Here is a 21,962-nt window from a genome sequence, read left to right as displayed (position 1 = left end):
ATGACTGACAGGAGCTGAGAGCTTCTCACAATAACCTGTATTTATTGTTCTTCGTATTGCAGGCGCTGACAGATGAGCTGGCCCAGGCTCGCCATGAGGACAAGAGGACCCAAAACGACATCATCCACTCGGAGAACATGCGCCAGGGACGGGACAAGTACAAGACGCTGCGGCAGATCCGGCAAGGCAACACCAAGCAGAGAATCGATGAGTTTGAGGCAATGTAAAGATGCTTGTAAGGAGAAGGCAGGACTGTGGGAAAGGCAGGTCTTAATGCTGTGTTCTTGTTTTGGGGTTTTTGTTGTATTGGTTTTTTGGTTTGTTTTTTTTTCTCTGAGGAGGGGTCACTGTATGACACTTAACCAATGTTGTCTAAACTCAGAGGTGTTTGAATCTCCCTTCTATTCTGAACCTTTTGTGAAATTTGGTATAGTTTAAAACTTATTGTACCACAGATCCTGGTAACTTGCTCATGCCTTTACTTCGTGCCAAAAGGCCTTATGTCACATCTCTCTTTAAGCAAGACAAATTTTAACAGGCTGTGCTTCTATTTAAAGATGCGTGTCCTGTGCAGGTGCTGGATTCAGCCTGGTCTAAAAGATAAGCATCTGTGGGTGAATTTTGTGCCATATGTCTTTGTATTATTAACTACGGTGTAAAGTGTAACAGCTGAGAAGACAGGTTGTGGAACTCAGGATTTTCAAGCACCTGTATGTGCATTGTATATCCACACACAGGTGCTTGCAGATCCTGTTTTTTCCTTAGTCTTGATGCCCATGTTCCCCCTTCCCTTCCCCCCCCCACACAAAAGAACTGACAACACCTCAGAACTTCTTTGTGTAGAATTTAGATATTTTCTAGTTGCTGTTCTCAACTGGAGAAATGGTGCAGTGCTGGCTCAGAAGTGCATAGGGACACTGATACCCTCTTCATGTAACAAGTAGCAAATACTCCTGGAATCTATGACACCGCTGTGTTTGCATTCCAGCTTCATTAATGATCAGTTGTAGTGTAGTATTTATAAATATATATATATAAGACATGCAATATGTGAATTGCAGTACTAGTTAAAGGGAAATAGTTTTGCTCTGTATATTTTGTTACTTTTCAGATTTAATAAGACTTGCGTCTGTAAAAATGCCTAAACAAGACTGTAGTCTGATACAGTACAGCTGATTATTTACTATAAAGCATTATTTGTAAAGATCATTTTTTTTACTTAATGAAAACTGTTATGTGTACACATGATCCAATATATACAATTTTACTGCACCTATTTTTCTAACAAATTTTCTAATTTTTTTAAATGTTTGATTTAAAGTTTCAGACTCCAAAGATGAAGGGACTGCTTGTTAATATCACAGTTGTATTCTCTCTAGTAGAGAGCATTTCTGTGACCATCCTTCCCCCACTCTCCCCTTTTTTCCTTGAAAATCTGTTAGAAAGTGAGATACAGTATGTTGTCACCTCTTCATTTGCAATATCTATGCTGCGTTATACTTGAGTTGAATCTTGTGTGGGGTTTTTTTATTTGCAGCAGCAACCATCTAAATAAAAGATCTGCAAAGTAACAAAGGTGATGGAGTGAAGAGTTTCTTGTGTGAGGTGTATTTTGAATAAGTTGTGCTTCTGATCTTTCAGTTCCTGAACTTAGCTTATGAGTCCCTGTGTTTTTAAGTCTCAAATCCTTAAAAGCCACAAGACCAAGAAAGGAAGGGGGAATACTCCAAGTAACAGCAACACTAGTTGGAGTTGTACACAAGAAGTTTCTGCTGACTGTAAAGCTACAGCCAAGGCAAGGCAAACTGACACAGGAGTTTGGCCCTAAGCTTGTCCACATGAAGCAATGATAAACTTAGCTAAACTTTTGTCATGTGCTGTACACCCTAGGGCTAAAGTTGTTAATTCTGTCTTACAGAGGCAGCTGATAAGAAGGCACTTGTTACCCCCACCCTTACTCCATTGGCTGTAGTCCCACCCTGCTACTGACAGGGACTTTATACATTTAACGTTCTAAGCACCAGGCTAGAGCACACATTTGAGAGACCCGGCTACAGGCCAAAGCTTTTTAGGATCACGCGAAATAAAGTGGCAGTGTAGTTAAGGCTGAAGCAGAGGCATTAGCATCACCCATTTGCAGCAAGCAAAGATAAGCTGGTTTTGCATTCTGTGGCTGAAACATCAATGGAAGAGGGAAACAATGTAACTTTCTTGTTGTAACAGTTATTCTCTCAGAAGTAGTCTCAGTTGCGACTTAAATAAAATAGTAACAGTTCTGCTAGGCCTGGAAATGGGAAGCTGCACATTGTCTGGCTCCTGTTGCTTTGACAGCATAATGCATCTCAAACTGAGGCTGTCACTCCTGAAGAAACAATATTATCCTTATGCTCCAGCTAGAGACAGGCTAAAGCCTTAACTTTTGAAGAAATATAACATTCAGAATGTCACACACGTTCAAACACATAATTTTATTCCCAAAAAAACTGGAATAGGTGCTATTGCAGTGTACCTTTCCCAGACCTGAAGCATATGTACCACTTCACTTTAAAACATTGGACATGGGACAGGAAAGGTTGTTGTGTGATAATCTCTCATGATTTAAAGTTTTCCTTATTTGAATGCAGTACAAGTGTGAAGTCCATCCACGTGTTTGGGTTGCAGAGCACTTCCTGCCATTGGAGCACTCCCTGAGAAGCAAGGTCCATAGAACCAAAGAATTCTTCTGCAAGAAAGCAAAAGATCAGAGTTACTTTTCACTTGGCCTTACTTGGCCTCACTTGGCCTTTACTTGGCCAACTTCTGGCCAGCCCTTTCACCCACTTCTACAGTAATTTCAGCTGTTCTGTAGCTCCTGAGGCACTAATTGCAATAAATGGGATTTATACTTTTGAACTATTATTTACATCCTGTTGAACTGGGAGCACTTTCTGAAGAGTCCAACCTGTAGCAAAGAAAAAGTTTTTGGTTGTATGACTAAAAGCAGCAGAGTAAGTGTGCATGCTCACAATGGCAGAATGGCACTAAGCCTCCTGCCTCCGTTCATTCCATGTTTAGGATTGGATCACTTACAGATAATCCCTGCTCTAGCAGAAAGGCAAGTGTGGACTAGGATAAGCACAACACTTCCTGAGGAAGCCTGCATGACATGGAGCTATCACTAGTGATAATACTCTGTAAACAGCATGGTGACACCAAAAGAACATCTGACCCTTTCCTCTCAAATACAGCCAGGGCACTTAACTCACTGGGAGAAGGAACCAGGGTGGGAGACTCGAGCAGCCTTCAAGGGACAATGCTTCCCTGCTCAACTACCAGTGAAACAGGGCCTATTTAGTGAGCAGAGGGTTCCTCAGACATTGCTCAGCCCAGAGAAAGAAAGCTCACTCTTAGGTTAGAGCAGAACCTAAACTTCAAACATCCAATATCGCCTTTGGAGCAACTTTCACCTCCTGTATTTCACTGATTGGATTGATTTGTGGATATTAAGCCATAAGCACAGACATAAGCAAGGTTGGAATCTATGAGATGATTGATTCTCCTGCTTCCTTTTGATGGGAAGTTATTTAAAATAAGCCAATTCATAGAAAACAACTAAAGGAATAAGTCTTTAAAAATATGTAGAGCTCTGTGTGAGTTAGAGCACACAGTTTCTGTGCTTGTCTCAGCATGGCTCTGTCCCATAAAAATCACCATGCTAACAAATGGCTTTTCTGAAAATTTCCACTGACAACCTTGATCTTCTGCACAGACCTGAACAGAAGCATCATGATCAGAGCCCGAGACCGAAAGTTGCTTAGGACAGAGGCTGGGACTGCATGTGTAGGCATGTGAAAGCAGGTAATAAATAGCACAGGATAATTTATTATTGCTTGGGATGTAAACTAAACTTTTCCCCAAATTACATTCAACTTTCAGTGATAGAGAGCTTACTGGCACCAAGCTTGGCTCCTCCTAGGAACTGATCACTTGAGCTGAAAGTTGACTTGTGCCACACAGTCAGGTGTAGACAGGATTGCTGTAGCTGAGCTGGGGTCACACCATCAAAAACAAACAAGTGTTTCCACTGTGGACAGGCTTCTTTCTTCAGGACAGGAGACTTTTGCTTTACCTCTGCTTGATCTGGAAGGATAAGACAACTTCCCCCCCAAAACAAAAGAGTTCAGCAAGGTTACTGATTTCTCAACCAGAAAACAGAACATTTTGATAACCAAATAGAGGTTAGAGGGCTTAACTAGAGCCCATTGGTTTGCCTTAAATAGCAAAAAAGTTCTGCCTTAGTGAAAGGTAGAACATGGTGCTCTGGTGTCGATTTTGGGACAGGACCTTTTCCTGCCAGCCTTTAGTGCAGGTGCAAACAGGCTCTTGTAGTCTGCTCTGACTTTGCTGTCACTGACTGCTGAAGGGGTCTTTGCTCCACGTGCTGCTACCCAGTAGTGCCTCAAACCTAACTTTCAGGAGATGAAATGCCCACCCATTTCACCAAAGGTGAGGGGCACAACAGGTGAAATGGCTTTATGAGATGTAAGTTTATCCCAGTATCATCCTTCCAGCAGCATCTGATGCCTGACAGCAAGGAAGTAAAACAATCCCATGTACAAGCTACTCAGCACACTGAAGAAAAATGCAGTTTTCTCTTCCAAAATGTCAAGAATGAAGAGGATAAAAGTTTTCAATGTATCCAGAGCAATACTTAATTCTGCAAAGGCACAGCTGAAACTGTGACAACAGCCTCTTTATTTGCACCTTTTTTCCCCTCACTACCCTGCGAAGTGCTGCTGTTCTGCAGACACCCAAGTGTCACCATTTCTAGGAAGTCTGGTTAAGTGTGGGCAATGCCACCTTCCCATGCCAGTCTCCTGCTGGAAACATGTTCATATGTACATTTGCATGGAACACATGTGACAATCTCTATTTGAAGTGCTAGGTCTCAGACATACCCTTTAACAAAGGAGTTCAGCATTCCAGCAGATCTCAGCATGGGCAAGTTCTTGGCCCCAAATATCATAACCTGAAGCTGGCAGGTGAGAACTCCTTGGTCTTTGTTTCCTGAAAAAGGAGCACTTATCACATGAAATGCCCAGTTAGCTCAGCTCATAGCTTAAGATGCTGCTAAAAGTAAGCAGGGGAATGCTTAAGTGGCACTACTGAGATAAGGAGTCATAAGGCTGGACTAGGAACATTTCAAAGATTTGAATGTTTGTACAGTGAATGATTCACACACAAAGCAAACCAAGCAGTGAGTAGCAGGCTGCTTTGTGATCCCTGTTCCAAAGACAAAGCTTTCTGTTGTGTTTTGAAAAGCAAATACAGGGCAGTACACACAGCATTTCTCTGGAACAGTCAGAAGCAGTGGAAAGAGCCAAAGCCATGGTGTGGTACTGCTTCACTCACAGCTCTAGGCACAGAGCAGAGACCCAAAACACAGGCCTGCACAGGGAGGAAAACCAGAAGATAGAGTTGGCAACTTTGGGGTCATTTGGAAAAGAACAGGGAACAAAAAACCAAATCAGTTAATTAGAGCTTCCCATTGGTCTCGACCTGCTGCTGTGGTCCTGACACAGAGAGCATTACTGGAGCTCTGAATGTCTGTACATCTCACTAAGGTCTAGAGTGGTAAGGAAAAGAAGTTTTTCCTATCCCTCCCTCCCAAAGTGTTTACTTCACTCCAGCAGCAGGTGCTTGCTCTGACCTACTACAGCAATACTTAGTGTACCTTACAAGTTTTCATTACTAGAAACTGAATCCTGACTATACATTTTGAACCTAACACCTTTCAAGTTAAACAATCTCCCCAAGATGAGACCACTGGAAGAAGCCAAGGGTGCTGGTCTGGTATCTTTGCAAATATCTTCCAAATTTTCCCCAAATTGGCAGTCTCTGCCTTGGACAGCAGAACTGCTGTTTCACCTCCCAAATAACTTCTACTGGTAACATCATGACAGGCACAAGTTTGGAAAACAGCTGGATGCAACATACTGCTGCCATTATAATGTGCAACTTTTGTTGGCATTAAAAACAACAAATATACAAAGCTTGAAAAGGTTTTGATTTTAAATAATCTAAGACATAAAACACCACAAAGCACCATTTGCTGTAGCTGTTAAAAAACTCATACAAGAATATTACATGGACATTTTGCCAGTCCTTCATTGATCTCAAGTCTTTTCTAGCCAAGGAATTCACAGAATCATAGAATCATTTATGTTGGAAAAGACCTCCAAGATGATTAGAGCAACTGGTAAGCACTTGTGGATGCCAAAACATTTCATACCTTCAAACTGGAGGTTTTGACACTGGGCTGGCACCGACAGCCTTGCAGACACGAGGAGTTCAGCGCTGTACTGGATAAGATCAGCTTCAGGCTTCTCAAGCTGAAGAAAGGGACATACAGAATCTTGCATTACTGCAATCATCCTCACAGCTTATTCTCACATCCAATTTGTGTTTCCAACACATCTTGCTAATGGGCTGGATTGACAGCACCTTCCCCTCAGTGATCTCACAGGGGTGATCTTACGGTTTTCATCACAACTTGCTCTTAAGGCACAATTAATCACAAAAACTTAATCACCTTGGGTTTCAGTGGGTACCAGTCAAACTGCATCGAGTCCTCTTCAAAATTCCATGCTGCCAGGGGAATCACCACCTCCCCCAAAAACACCCTGTATTTGAGAGCTCCTGCATGCCACACAGAGATCTGAAGTTGCCGACTTCTCAGCTGGGAGTGTTCAATCTTGTACTAGAAAGACAAAGAGCATTTACAGAGCAGGGCACAGGATGAATGCAGGCCCATGCTCACAACCTGCTCCCAGGAAGCCCAGCCAGAGCACGACTGAAGGCCTCTGGATGCAGACAGAACCACGTTGTCTGACTCTGCTTTGCAATCTGAAAAAAACCCAACTACTTACACATTATACATGCTGAATAATGGTCATTCAAATAGGAAACAACATTCCAGGAATACCTTGGCCTGCCTTGCTAAAGTTTTTGAATATAAATTCAGAACTTTAAATAACTCTTCAGCATTTTTGCTGGGGTTTGAGTTTTTTTCTTTTTTCTTTTGCGGGGGGTCTTGGGGGTTGTGGGTTTTTTGGTTGGTTGGTTTGGTTTTTTTTGGGGTGTGTGTGTTTCGTTTATATACATCTAGATGTTTATAGATTTATATAAATTTCTGTTTACACTCCCAGCAGAATGTGGCTGCTCTGGAAGCCAGTTCAAGAAGACAACACCTAATGATGGTTCTTAAATTCCCATTCTGGCCAGTGGACATCTACTTAATGCAGTCAGCAGGGGCAAGGAAGTAATTCAGCTGATGACTAATGAAACCCTTGATCCACTCTCCAAACATAGCTAGAGCCCTTTGAGGCATTGCTGGGTGTCTAATTCACCCCCTGAGACTGGCAAACCCAGCCCACAGGTGACCTGCACAGAAAGCTGGGGGCAATGGCACAGGCAAGGAAATCAGTACCCATATTTAGGCTGCTGAATCATAAGCTGGGTGTGGGCTCTGTGGCTCATCACCCTGAGTCATCCTGGGCTCCAGTGACTCCCAAGAGCACTCACACAGCTCTCACACATGAAGCTACCTCCAAATGCAGGTGCCTTAACCTGCAGCTGAATCCCACCCAGATGGATGTCAGTGTCATGATGGAGCTCGCCTGCAGTGGTGCTACGCACTTTTGACCATTTCTGCTGTGGAAAAACTAATAATTAAACTATTTTAAAATATTTCCAAGTAAACTATTTTTAAATATTTCCAAGTAAACACCTTTAGAGTTTATGCAGCCAGCTCAGGCATGGCTCTCACTCTGCTTAATCACTTCTGCAGGACTGGCATTGAAAAACTACTATAAAATTAGGATCAGCTACTTCAACTTCTGGCCATTTTTTCTGCCAATTTAAAAATTGACAGGCTTTGGGCTGTGTAAGAATCACATACATTACAAAAATCCTTTTATGTTATTATCAATCTTTAACTACTGTCTTTACAAACATTTTGCTTTTTTCACTCACTATTGATTTTTGATGTTCACACACACCAAGAGTGGGGGGTAACACTGAAACTTTTGCGTAGTTCAAGAAGCAACACAAGTTTGCCTCTTCACTAACTTTGTGTCATATCTCTTCCAAGACAATGTATTAGTGAAGAACTCATCATCTTATGTCCTACTGCAGCTTGCCAAAGCACATACACAAAACAATGGTTTGCAGTGATCTGAGTACAGAAGTGGAGCTGGGAAAGCTGGGAACAACCAAACTAAGGCAGGCTCTCCTGGTTGACAGTACTCATATTTAATGAAGTGACTGGGAAGTAAGAATAATGACTCCAGTTTCCTACACACAACTCTAACAAGGACGCAAGAAGCAATACTGAAAGGCATTAAGGAGTTGAAAGCATAACTACTCTTCTCTGCTGGGATTATTAATGTTTGAAATTAACAGTACAAAGAAAGAGCCTGGCATCAGCTGCAGAGGGAAAAGGAAGTAGATGCTGTTTAGAGATGGCGGATTTCAGTTGGCACACAGTTAATGGTAGAGAGACTCTTCCAGTGGCACTGACCAAAGGAGTATCACTTGAAAACGATATTTGTGTAAAATTCCAACTGTTCTCCAATACACCCAGTTACTGAATGTACAAGAAAAAGCATCTATGGAAGACATTTTGCTTTTGCCACACGGTAAATCAGACCAATACTGGTATTCACCAAAAGTACTTTCTACGACAAAGGCAGACTTCTCTAATGGTTTGCAATTTACTGTTGCAGCTCCAAAAGCAAGTCTCTTTTATTTAGACTGAAAAACCATAATTTTTACACTTATTATTTTCAGTGACTCCTAAATTTGTCCCATCAGGTCAGTTCAGAATTTGCAGGATTGTACCATGGAAATGCAAAGTTAGCAGCATGGGAGTGCAAACCATACCTTCAAAGTCTCATCAAACTCTGGATCCACTGTGCTCTTTTTGACAGCTGTCTTCCTCTTACTCCAAGGAGATTTATCAGGAAGCAAATAAACCTTCACATACCTTGGAGATAAAGATACATGGAAAGTGATCAGAAAGAGCAGGGAAGATCAAATGGAAAAAAAAAACAATTAGATGAGAGGAGATTTTTCTTAATTCTTAAACAACTCTATTGACTTTGTAAGTTCCCAAGCAATAAAATGGAAAATTATTTATATATTTTCTCAATATCCTTGTGGGTATTCAGCTATCCTTGTGTACCATTCAGCTCATGTGTTTCAATTCCATTGTACTTGGGAAGGGATTAAGGTCCGAACAGGAATCCTGTTTCCATACTCCAGGCCTCTGATAAAACAGCCCTTAAAGAAGTCACCTTGTCAGTTGTAGTGACAGCTTTATGATGAAAACAAACAGCATATTATGTGCTAAAAGAAAAAAAATGTAAACTCAATCAACTTTAGAATCACTACTACTTATCCCCCAGCATTCATGAAGAAAATCTCATCTTCACAACATCATGTAAATACAGAATAACTCAGAGGTCTTACAAATGCCAATTATTCTAACAGCCACTAGAACAAAAATGGGAGATTGTTTCAAGGGCTCAAAATTGCCCTAACATTGATTCAAGAAAAACCAGCCAAAAAAATCTCTGGAAGCTGAGTTGGACCAATATCAAGCACCAATGATTCATACCCAAAGTTTCTCAAGTGCAGGTCTAGTGAACACCCATACTTAAATATTTCCCTTAATATCAGTTCAGTGGGCTGTACTTGTGTTATGGCTTCAAAACTAAAGAATTTCAGCAATAGAAAGTGCTTCTAGCCTGTCAGGGAAAGGAGCAGCTGTTTACATAATACAAAGCATTTTTAAACTGTACTTAAACCTATTTCAGATATTATTATTTAAATGAATTTTAAAAGAGCCTCTTGATTAATTTACTGGGCAAATAAAATCAGCTGTATCTCATATCATCAACGCAGAACTTACACATATTCCCTATTTTTTCCAAATTGATCCGTTTAAACATAGTTTTAAAAATATACAGGTACTAGACAATTTAGCCTCTTTTCTATGAACCCAGATCATTTTAATTAAAACACAGCCAGCCAGACTTCAAACCAGCAAATAAGCTAAATAATTAATTAGGTTTTAAACATCAGTTAAAAGCCTACTTTTCAGCAAGCATGTCAAATAAGTGTGCTGTACTTTTTCATCTGGCTTGGAAACCAACAGAAGTATATAAATATATACCCACAGAGAACATAATGTTTACTACACAGCACTTCCCACATTGCCTTTCAGGCTTCCTGCAACTGTTTGCCTGGCTTAATTACCAGGGGACTTAGAGAACCTTGACCCACTTCTGAAGTGCTCCCAAACAGCACTTCTCCACAGGCTGCTCTTCCAGCAAAGTACTGCTCATCACCAAGCCTGTCTTGATGAATATGCTCTGCAAGATCTGTACAAAATCCACTTCCTTCTAGGTGAAAGTGACCGTAAGTCCACAATTCCAAAGTGGGCACTCAAATACTCAAACATGGTGAGACAGCAGAGGCAAGAACAGGTAGTCAGAGACTCCACCTGGTGATTTTGTGTCAGTGGTTACTGCACAGACAGAGAGGACTCTCTAGTGATAAACAGAGAAATCACCAAGGCTTAATTATCCAACCAAAATTTTCTATGGCATGTTTTATGCATTGAAATATCTACTTCCTCTTACAATGGTGCAAAATTATTAAACAGCTTTAGATTTTAAAATACGTTGTAGAAGCTGAAATGTTTACTTTTATCACAGAAGATGGAAGCATCCAAGTAGTACAGCAACCACCCAGTGACCATCAATGGGTCAGCAGATGAATTAGAAATATGTTTCAGCCACAACTTAATAACTAAAAACTGATCAGCTGTTCCTGAGGCCCAAAGGTACTCACCAGCAACACACATTCCCAACTGCCTGCTCACAGGCAGGGAAAGAATTCCTAGCAGGAAATGGTCATAATGGAATAAGAACTGGTATGAAACCTATTTGTCTTGCAGTGTGTGTCTGTGCAAAGGCTGGTGTGTATGTTGGATGTTCTGAAGGTGCCAGTATGGCATTTCACTCAGAACATGTATAAGTATTGTAAAAACCAGAATATTTTCCTTATGTTTCTTCTTCTCTACATAAATACTTACGGGTTACACTTTTTCTTCTTCTCCTCTCCATAAGCCAGGTTCTTGCATCCCTTGATGCAGATTTCCAAGATGCAAGCTCTGAAGTTGTACTTTAAGGCAAACTCTATTTCTCCTGTGATGTTAGCCTTGCCAAAATTGCCAGACTCAGTGCAAGTGCTGCTAAGGCTATACAAGCTCCCCTAAGAAAAGACAAATGTCTGGTAAAAGCAGCTTCAGATCAAACAGGACAAAACATTTCTTTTCCTCAGTAGTCAGTATTTTTACAGCTATCACTGTAAAGCTACTGCAAGCCATGAAATTCAGGGTAATCTGTATCAAATATTCCCTTGCTTCCATAACATCCCTGAAAATCACGACTGCAATTGCAATTCTACTGTTTTGCCCTCTTTTCTTTCCAGTAAACTTTCTAGGCTGAGAAAATGCTTTCAGGAACTTCTGGATCTAGAAACTGTTTTCATATAAAATTGCTATGTTGCTTTGCATGAGAAAAAGGGGTGAAGTGTCTGAAAGGGAATAAAAATACCCTCTGAAATCTAAAAACATTTTAAAAAACCCCATTGAATTATACTGTTTTTAATACATAGCTCATAGTAGGGCATACTACCAAGACATTTGGTTCTACCATGTATTAGACGAAATACCAAAGTGGCCTCTACATCCAGTAAATGCTTCACAAGATGCCCCAATTCCATGTAAAAATTATGTACTCTGTATTGCAGACCACTCAGGAGAGATTAAAACATGAATACTTTCACCTGTTGCATTTAGGTGCATAAAGATGTTCCCTAGCTGAGCTCAGCCACTTTGTTCTCCCTTCATTTACTTCCACCTTTGGGGCAAAGGTTTGGATGTTTTATATATGGTCCATCCACACATATAAAGAGCACTTGTGTCTAGCACTGACCGAAGGCAGGACACTGCAGAGCAAGAAGAGACCAATCCTTTGGGTGGCCCAGCCAGACACATAACTCTAGGGTGCTATCTTGCACTCACTGTAACAAATTATCAACTCAGAACAGTTTGATCTCCATTCATTTATAATGATATTCTTTAAGGTGAGCCCTAGAAACTTTTTACACAGCATTTGTCACGAAGGCACCACTGTTGTGATCAGTCTCTCAGCAACACTGCCCTAGATTGCTAAGATATCTGTGTTAGATCACTCCTCCCCCCGAAAATAAACACCAACCCACACAGGACTGGTTGACCAAGGAGTTCTGCATTGCACAACCCAGCAGCTACGAGTGCAAAGCAGTGTTTGCAAGATCATATCTCTCTTCTGTGGAGAAGCTTCTCTTCCTTTGTACAGCACGCCAAATACTCATTTCACACCAAGGGATTTATTAGATTAAAGAGGCTACCTACTCTCTCTTTTCAGCTCTAAGCAACACACACACACGGGTCAAAAGAAGGGTTAGAGTGCTTACTGAGGAAGTCAAAGAAGGGTAAGGACTGTTTTGACCTGATGCATGTTGCAAATAATGTTGCTCCCTTCATAAGAAGTGTATCAGTGTAATCAGTCTAACTTGCAGCTTTGCTCAGCTCTGCACTTTCTTTCACTAAAATATTTTTATCCACCAGACCAGAAAATGTTTATTTTCCACCAAAATCCGTTATGGCAATGGAATGCAAACAGAGTTTTGTCCTAAGATCATATGTCCCAACACAAAATTCTGTGAAAGTCCCTCACATGTATTCCACAGAACATCCTATTTATTTAGGAAGGCTGGACAGGTGTTATGATTAATGAGCTTTGGACTGAATATCACTACATATGTCTCCCACCTGGATCAGGCATCCCATACATTCTATGTGGAAGTCACCACTTTAGGTTCAGTGAGCAGGGATTTAGCAATGACTTAACATATTGAACTTCTGCTGGCATGGCTGGAAGCAATGCCATCTGATGTTCTGGAAGATACACTTTTTATGGAGTGATCTTTAACATCCAACAATTACCCATAAAGCAAAGTTCAGTGGAATTTGACCTCCACCTTTATAAGACAGTAGAAAATATTTCAGTTTTAAGACAGCTTTCTGTAGCCCAGCTCAAATAGTTGTCATTGGAATCACAAATGTAACACAAAACTGTTTTCCATTTGTCAGCTTAACACCTCAGACTCCCCAGTGCAATGAACTACAAGAGAGCACCTAGGTCCCTGTGTTTCTGCTTCTCTGTCAAGTGTGCAGCCTGGTTTAATTTTGATTCCCTAAGTCATTTTAGCTCCTCTCTTTACAAGATCAGTCATGAATTCTTTGGATACTTCACCTTGCTTAACCTCATCACTAATAGATAGAAATTAGCTTCCACAGTTAATCACAGAGGCTTTAAAACACTGTGCTGAATTAATTTATAACCAGCTTCCTTCTCTCTCATTTGCAGTATTCAAAACGCCATCCAACAGAGGATGATTCAATGTCATCCCCTAAGCCTATGAACTGCTCCCCTGGCTTCCATCACTGTCAGCTTCCTCTTCATTCACTGGCATTCTGACATTTGAATTTTCACTGACATTTCCAGTACCACAGTTCTTGCAGACTGATAAAACCCTTCTGCTAAATGAAGCTTGAAGAGAAAAAGCCAGATACCAGGTGAGAAAGTACCACGATCATAATCCTGATCCTAATTATCAAATGGGAAGACTGTTAGCTGCATTTGCAAAATTCAGAAGTTTTTCTATCAATTATTCATTATCAGTGGATGATATATCCATCAATTATCCATTATTAATTTGCCTTATGCTTCAAAAGGTTCACAGTGTTACCATGAGGACTGTGCCAAAGGCATCAGTCTTTCATCAGATAAAAACTCAAGTGCAATTCTTCCTTCATTTTGTAACATAATCCAAAATGCACCAGCATTCTGCAGAAGCTTTTATATCTGTGCCCTTTAAACACCTCTTCTGTTGTGTTTCACCTTTAACTTACATGTTTTCTGCCATCACAGAAAACGGTATCACTTGTGGGACTGGTTGTTATGTCTTCTTCCTCCTTGCAACTACTTTTGCTCTGAGTTTCACTGTCATATTGGGCCCCAGTGATGAGCTGTTGCAGACTGGGTGTACTTTTCATCTGCAAGAAATTCAGAAAGCAATTTTATTTTTTCAAATTCAGAAAAATGTCCTGATTCAAGAATATTATCAGAAGAAAACTCAGTAAATATCTACAACTGACTCTGATTAAGGTCATGCAGGTGGCACACCTTCAAAGATAATGTAGCAACTTAACTTAAATGTTGATTTATAACTCTCAACCCAGTTAGTGGTTTATATATGGTTTAGTATAACACTCATTATATTAATAATTTTTAAAAAATCAACATACCACCATCTAATCGAAGGGTCACAGCCACAGCAATTACTAACAGCAGTCTACTAATAACATACCAAAAGTAGCAATATACTAATAGAAGTCCTTATTAGGCCTCAACAAAACAGTAATTTTGGAAGAAAATATAATCTTGCCTCCAGGAAATTAAAAATTGTGTTTTGCAATATGCATGACACATGCCCATATTTACCTATGCAAGAATGAACATAAGCTGAAAGAGATTTGAAAATAGAAACAGACTGACAAGTTCCCATCCCTTTGTTTATAGAACAAGTTTAAATTTCCAAGGTGTTTTTGACTTTGTTTTGACTAAGTCCATTCACCTTTCCAATTTTCCCATGAAAACCTGGATAATTTCTGAGACAGTTTTAAATACATATATAAATCAAAACTTCTTGAGTTTTCTCTTCAGCCACCTCTGTTACCAAGAACAACAGCTAACAGAATGCAGTGCCAAAATACAAATACATAGGGCTGGAAATATGCTCAAAATATTGGTGTTTGTGGCACATCACTTCCTGGGGATAATACAATCTGTGAAATGTACGTTGACACCTCAATGGATAACAAAAAAGCAAGGTAAGAAATTTTACATGGCTAGGATATAAGAAAACAACTTTTTAAAATAAGTTGTGTAACAGATTACCTGAAAGACTAAAAAGAATACAGTGTGACTGAATCAATAGCAAGATTACGACTTATTTGCACAAAGGAAACAGGAAATGTGAAAGAATCCCTCCTGCACAGCAGCAGACAGCACTAGAGAATGAGGACAAGAGGTGAGATAACACAGTGAGATTACTTCTGAAAAAAACAGCTTGTGCAAAATCTTAACCAGTCTGCTGTTATTATAACACACAGAAGTTGTGATGTCTATTAAGTGCCCTGCCTTAAGAATAGATGCAAGAATTAAGTTACCTTGTGAGAGGGAAACCGATATAAAATGTATTCAGAATACAGTCTCAAAAAACCCCCAAGTAAGCCCAAAATAGCATTTCCTAGTAAAGAAAGCATCTTCTGCTTTATAAAACCTGAAGCACAACCAATTTTCACTTGCTAACCAAAACAAGCTGAAATACACTGAATTTTAGCTTCTACTTGGATCAGAATGACTTTGCTGTTGTGCAGTACAGAACAGAAGAGAGTGACAAGGCAGCACAGCTATCAGTGCTAAACTCAGCAGCAGGTGACACAAGCCCAGCCCAGCTCTAATGTCTGCTGCTGTTGCCACAGCAGAGGTATCCCACAGCTACCAATGCACCACAAACTGCTCCCAAACGTGGCACATGCCTGCTCGTTCCCTCAGTGAGGCAGGGATAACTGCACTTCCTTTACTAAAGATAGGGATTCTAAAGATGAGAGGCCCTCAAAATCCAGATTTTACACTGGCTGGTACTTCTTGCCATTGGATTTGGTTTTTTTCGCTAATACTGAGTTTAAGTATAATCTCCTCCAACTTTAATCCAAAGGAATCAAACTCTCCACACATCTCAAATTTAGAAAACACATTTAAGAAACAGTGTCCTTGAGGCTTAAATAGTGCTCCAGACTGCAACACTGCACATTCAAACTTGTGTTTACAGTTACTACTTCTCAGTCATTCCTTAGAGAAAAATACAGTTTCGAGGAGGAAAAGCCACTCTTCTGATTCATGCTCTGAAAACAAAAGTTTTTTCTGGGGTGGAAATCATAACAAGCAAGATTTCAACACTCTATTTTCTTATAAATATAATTAGTTGTTTGGCAGTGTAATTTAAAACAAGTTCTGTCCCATAACTTAAGGCATAGTTCTAGTAAGGATGTAAACAGCTACCCTTTCTAAAGGAAAACAAAGTTGAAGGACATCCAAAATAAAAAAAAAATAAAAATCAACATTACTTCTTGCAAAACCGAAATTTTAGCTTAAATATAGTCCAATTGGTTCAAATTACTCAGAGAGATAGTGCTCTGGCACAGAAATATTGAAATCTATTTTTCAAAACTTGCAATGTAAAGCGTGGACATAAGTTCTAAATTTTTAAACAGGCAATTAAAAATCCACACAAACAATTTGGATTCTCCTACTAATTAATTTCTTAAGCCAAAGAATCCATATCCATCTTTTAAACGTGGCAGATTGTTTGTGATCAGCATGCACTGAAGCGTAGTCTGAATTCACATTGCCTCCAACTGTGATGTTTTTCAGTGCATTAGAAGGGCAGTGCTTTGCCTGTGGAATAAAGCTAATACCAAAGTGTGGCTTGCCACAATGAAAGCAGCACGCAGGTAACCAATAATTGTTGCCAATTCTATTGATAATTTAATTGCATACACAAATACCAGAACTGATTTCACAGAGTCCTCAGATGTTCAAACTGCCCAGTCCATGCAATTGGACATCCTGTCTCTTCCATTTATCAGCACTCAACACTTCTGAGGAAAATGAAAAAGTGCACAAGGGAGCTGTGAGCAATGTGTGCCACAAGGTCTGGCCCAAAGCAAGGGCTTTTCTCAGCATCTAATCCAGGCTCTTAGCAAACCACACTGACCTCATTCAGACTAACAAGGCAATTCAGTAAGTAACCACAATGTGGAAAACCAAGTACGGACAAAGTTCAGTCACTTGAGAGCTGAAAGTGTACAAAACAAAATCTTCAGTGTAACTCTAAAACAGAAATGTGAGATCATCTTCAGCCCTGAACAATTTATAGGAAAACATTTGACTGGATTTTTCTCAAACTTCTCAAGAAAACAGTGAAAGCTAGAGACTGTAACCAAAGCAAAAGGAAAAGGGAGGTTGCATAGCAACTAACAGCAGCGCATTCTCCCTGACAATTTAAAAAATGCTCAGAAAACATCAGAATGGGTCTGGGATGGCCATAGCTTGTCCTGTTCAGCAGCAAAAGGGGCTGGAAGAAGACAAGGCAGAGCACCTCCTTGCAGTCTAACAATCACATAGAGCAGGTATCAATTCAACTTCAAGAGAATCTGTGAGCAAAATGTCCCATCCTCGTCATCCTTCCCTCTCCCTTGTTAAAAATCTCAGTCTAACATTTCAATTCTGGGCAGAATCTGAAAAACCTGTGAAGAATCAGAGTTCTGACCATAGTCAGTGAACATCAGCTATGTTCTGTTCATAAAATAAAATTCCACTGTGCACATGATTGCTCTCACAAATGCATTTCACTCTGAAACAGCTCTTACAATTGGAGACTGTGTATAATAATATGGATACCCTGCTTGTAATGTTGATTGCAGTGTCAGACTGGCTCCTTCTTTGCTCTCTTCTTTCCACATTCTTCCCATAATCTGTGGTTAGGACACATCTGTCAGCCATATCATTCTGGGACTTTGATATTTCTGAAAATAAAATAAAGAGAAAAGTCACAATAACAAACTTTGCATGCAATCCTATAGATTTATAGGTTAATTCTGTAGCTTTCAAACTGTCATCCTGCACCTTCAGCATTGATCTCCTAAGAGTAAGAAGCAGCTGGGAAGACAAGTGGTTGTCATACTGTATATAATTATATTTTGCCTGCATAAAATCTTTCATGCTGTTTCAACTGGAAATTATACTCCTTGCTGCCTATCATTATAGCTGCTGCAAGGAATTGTAAGCCATCAAATACAGTTTCCTCTCAGAAGCAGCTACTACAGTCCCTATGTATAGTTTGATTTGTAAAGTGGTTTGGTTGAGGATAAAAGCAAAATCATTACAACAACATAAAGCAACATGACAATGAAAAGTAGAAAGAAAATCCTATTGGAAAATATTTAGAAATGTATCCCAAAATATGGATGAAAGGAGAGATATTACATACTCTGGTCCCAAACCACATATAATTTTAAGAACCTGAATAGCCCTCATTGACTTCAATAACATTACTCATATGGATAAGCTTATGTCCATACTTAAGCATCTTGTTGCATTAGCACTTCAGTAACATTTAGTTTATTGGCAAATAAATCTAGAGGATGATTGAACATCTGATGCCCCACTTTTCACTTCTTATTCCTCAGTGTATACTCAATTTTGCTTAAAGGGAAGGGCAGCACTCATCCATGATTTCTGAAGTTGAATATGAGCAGGCTTAACTGCAGATACTTCATTGTCAATCCCAGATAGACTCCCATGAAAAATTAAAAATTTATAAGTAGCACATGAAATAGCTATCATATGTTTAATTCATACAGAAGAAATAAACACTTCTCTCACAGCATGAACCTCTGTGGAGGAACCTCAGACAATACAACATTATGGTATTCAAAACCAATGGCACTCAAGTGTGATTTTTAAAGACACTCTGGGTTAGTTTTGTTCTTAGCAGCAATCAGTCCTCAGTTGTTTACTGTACTCTGTGTACACCATTAAGGCACCATGTGACCCATTCAAAAGCAGGCTCAATTAAGCCATCTCTGTAAATGCAACCAGGTTTTTAACATACACAATGAAATCAGAGATCATAAAAGAGACTGGAATTGAGAGTTCTAATGGAATAGATACAATCTGAGTGCCTTGACCAGCAATAGAGGCAGAAACACCAGCCTTGTCCCACACTCTCTTACAAGGAACGTGTTACAGAACAGGTTATTGTGTGAGAAAACACAAATGTTCAGTTTTCATATCTATTCCTCTTTTGGCTTCTCTACCCAAATATCATTAAGACTGACGCTCTCTAGTACCAAGGGCAATTTTTCACTGCAAATGAAACTACAATCATTTTACATTCACCAAAAGGCTGCCATTGGATTATAATCTCCTCTTGCTGCCAAGGCACACTGGAACAGGAGGTAGCAGCATAAAGGAGCAGACTGTACAATGGCAGCTTTGTGCTGCACGCGCCGATCCCTCGTTCCCGCTGCTCTCAGACATGCACACACACTGGCTCCAGTAGGAGAGTCAGAGGCAGAACAAGCTTCTCCAGGGTTATTTACTGCAGTACACAAGAGCTGGGTGCATTAAATACCTCTGCAAACCAGGACACTTCTATCTAGATAAGATACAGGGTACTAACTTTAGACACTCGTGATCAACAACATTTATCAGCACAGTACCAGGTTTCATTGAGAAGCCATATTGTCTGAAAAAAGCTGCTTTCTTAAGTCAAGAAACCAAAGTCTGTAAGACTTCCTATACTTTTTAATTACTGACTTAAATGATTGCAAGAGCCTGTTATTTTCTTCCAAATTAAACTGCTCCACAGTAACTGAGGATGAGAGCACCTGAGTGGGGTTTCACCTGTAGCTGAACTGAACTAAGAACCTGCTTCCATCTCCCTCTGGAATGCCTGCTCTGCTCTTCTCCATCCCTGATAAGGCTCCCGATCACATGGACCAGCACTCTTTGTTCCAACATATATCTTACCTTGATCCCATTTAACTCACTAAAACAGCAGAAAAGTACCTATGTGTTTTGTCTAGGTTAATGCTCTGCCCTTTAAAAGAGCTAAACCAGTTTCCAGAGGGTTCCAGATGCTAATTATAGCAGCATAATGCTCGAAACAGAGAGAAAAGAAAGATGTGAGTGGAGTAAGACCTTCCTTCTGGTAGCAGGAAAATAATGCTGCAGTCGTTTGCTGCAGTCCGGACAGTTTTTACCAGTAACTCTGGGATATTGCCAGGCTTCAAACTAACAGAAAGCTGAATAAATTACACTTTGCATCCAGTTCTGTGCTGCCACTATTACTGTTTCCAGGGTCTTACACCACTGTATGCTTCTCTTTAGGAGCAAATCACCACATCTCTGCATAGCTTTAATATGTGTTCTCACAGACACAACATTAAATTTGCATAGTTCAAGGAGAATAGGTCTTTAAGATGGGTGGAAGAAGCTAAAGGAAAGACCAAACAAGAACTAAAACAAGAGTTAGGGGGAAAGGCAGAAAGGCACTGAAGCCAGATTTGTTCAGGTCTAATCTCACATGGGGGTTGTGTAAGTTGAAGTTAGTAAGAAAATACTACTGTTTGTTCAAAGCCATGCAAATTTGCAAGCCCCTGTAATCTTCTTAAGGCTCAGAAGTTGTTTTCCTCTGGTCACTGATGCCTTTAATTTGTTTTTCACAAAGGCTGACTGTCCTCAGTGGAGTTAGCCTTAGAGGTGCACACACAGTCTGCATCCCCAGGCAGTGCAAGAGAATGGAAGGAACCAAAAGCATCAGAAGGGAACAGGAGTTGTTAGGACTGGAAAGCACTTAGAAATGTGCACTGAAAAGTTCCACACAACTAGACTGAGGAAAGAGGGAGGAAGTCCTCATGAATACTGCCAGTGAATGAAAATATTAAACTCCTGTTAAATGATAGACTCTAACTGTGTCAGCTGGGGTTTGGCCAGATAACATGAAGATCAGGAATTGGTTATTACTCTAACATGAATTAAATAGACTGCATCTGAACACCTGGTAAATGAAAAGAAAAATTATACAGTCTTTTCACATCTTTACAAGAAAGGAGTTTGATGTAATCAGTTTATTTAACAACTGGCAGAATACTCAAGGAGAATTAGATTTCCTGTATTATTTTTCAGGTTGGCACAACCTTGGCATTAATAGTTGCAGCCATTACTTGATAACCTTTTTTTATAACAACCTCTTGGCCAACACTGCGGTCAAAAAATCAAAACATTTTACTGTATTATCCTGAAATGACAAGACACTGAAAGCTACTTACTTTTTATATGTGTTGTGAGAGACAAAAACAAGTTTTCCACAGATTTATTAAACCTTTTAGACTCTCCAAGTTCCTGCAAATGTGAGATGCAAAGAGTAAGAAAACACAAAATATTTGTAATTTTCAAGTTCCCATGATCACATATCTACAGACCACATAACAATCAGATGGTAAAGCTGCAGCCCTTTGTTCACTTCTGTAGACAAATACATCTGAGGGCATACATGGACACAGTTGGAAACTACCACACTAATGGACAAAGATGGAAAGTAATTTTTTCAGTTCCATGGTCTTTCACATATAAGCGGAACTCCTCGCAGAAAGATTACATAGTAAGTTAATAAATACAGCTAATTACATCAGTGATTTGTGGTAAGGTATTTAATACTTTTATCTATTACTGAACAAAGTTTTCATCAAACTCTAGGTAAGTACTTAATGTTTACAGAACTACAATGGGCTTTAAAACCAGGGCCTGAGGATCCAGTTCAAAATTAAACAAAATTACACAAAATTACTAAACAGTAATTTAGCGCAATTTCTGTGAATTTCAACCCATGTTCTACTATTCTACCCACTAGAAATTGGAATGCAAAGGCAGCCATCAAATTCACCGTTTCTCACACCGTAATAAAAGTGACACATGACTACTGAATGTCACAGGAACATGGGATCCTTCAGGTTTGAGTGGAACTCAGATCTCAGTCCAGTCTTCCTGTGATGAGGCACCAAACCAGATGCAGCATTTCAAACTCAAGTAGAGTGGTTAACCACTTCCCTCAAAACCTGAAAACTAATTGAAAACAGCCCTCATAGCCTCTAAACTTTCTCTCTCAGTACCCAT

The 21,962-nt window shown here is 39.8% G+C and overlaps 2 protein-coding genes across 3 annotated transcripts in view; one reads left to right on the top strand and one right to left on the bottom strand.

The window, feature by feature from the left end:
- Positions 1 to 1,575, top strand: part of EZR (ezrin) — a 37,290-nt gene extending 35,715 nt beyond the window's left edge. The window contains exon 13 of the mRNA XM_064413442.1: positions 63 to 1,575. Coding sequence (XP_064269512.1) covers positions 63 to 227 — 165 coding nt within the window. The 3' untranslated portion in view covers positions 228 to 1,575. The remainder of the gene's footprint in view (positions 1 to 62) is intronic.
- The window catches only part of SYTL3 (synaptotagmin like 3), a 31,599-nt gene continuing 9,977 nt past the window's right edge, over positions 341 to 21,962 (bottom strand). For both annotated transcript variants that reach the window (XM_064413440.1, XM_064413441.1), the window contains exons 6-15: positions 21,119 to 21,191; positions 17,685 to 17,809; positions 14,069 to 14,212; positions 11,141 to 11,319; positions 8,923 to 9,025; positions 6,572 to 6,739; positions 6,272 to 6,371; positions 4,938 to 5,046; positions 3,931 to 4,136; positions 341 to 2,722 (exon numbers count right to left, since the gene is read on the bottom strand). In XM_064413440.1, the coding sequence (XP_064269510.1) occupies positions 2,592 to 2,722; positions 3,931 to 4,136; positions 4,938 to 5,046; positions 6,272 to 6,371; positions 6,572 to 6,739; positions 8,923 to 9,025; positions 11,141 to 11,319; positions 14,069 to 14,212; positions 17,685 to 17,809; positions 21,119 to 21,191 (1,338 nt within the window). In that variant the 3' untranslated portion in view covers positions 341 to 2,591. The remainder of the gene's footprint in view (positions 2,723 to 3,930; positions 4,137 to 4,937; positions 5,047 to 6,271; positions 6,372 to 6,571; positions 6,740 to 8,922; positions 9,026 to 11,140; positions 11,320 to 14,068; positions 14,213 to 17,684; positions 17,810 to 21,118; positions 21,192 to 21,962) is intronic.

This window comes from Passer domesticus, chromosome 3 (genome assembly GCF_036417665.1).
Source record: "Passer domesticus isolate bPasDom1 chromosome 3, bPasDom1.hap1, whole genome shotgun sequence".
Taxonomy (NCBI): domain Eukaryota; kingdom Metazoa; phylum Chordata; class Aves; order Passeriformes; family Passeridae; genus Passer; species Passer domesticus.
The sequence above is the reverse complement of the archived record's forward strand: the minus strand, read 5'-3'. Positions and strand labels throughout refer to the sequence as shown.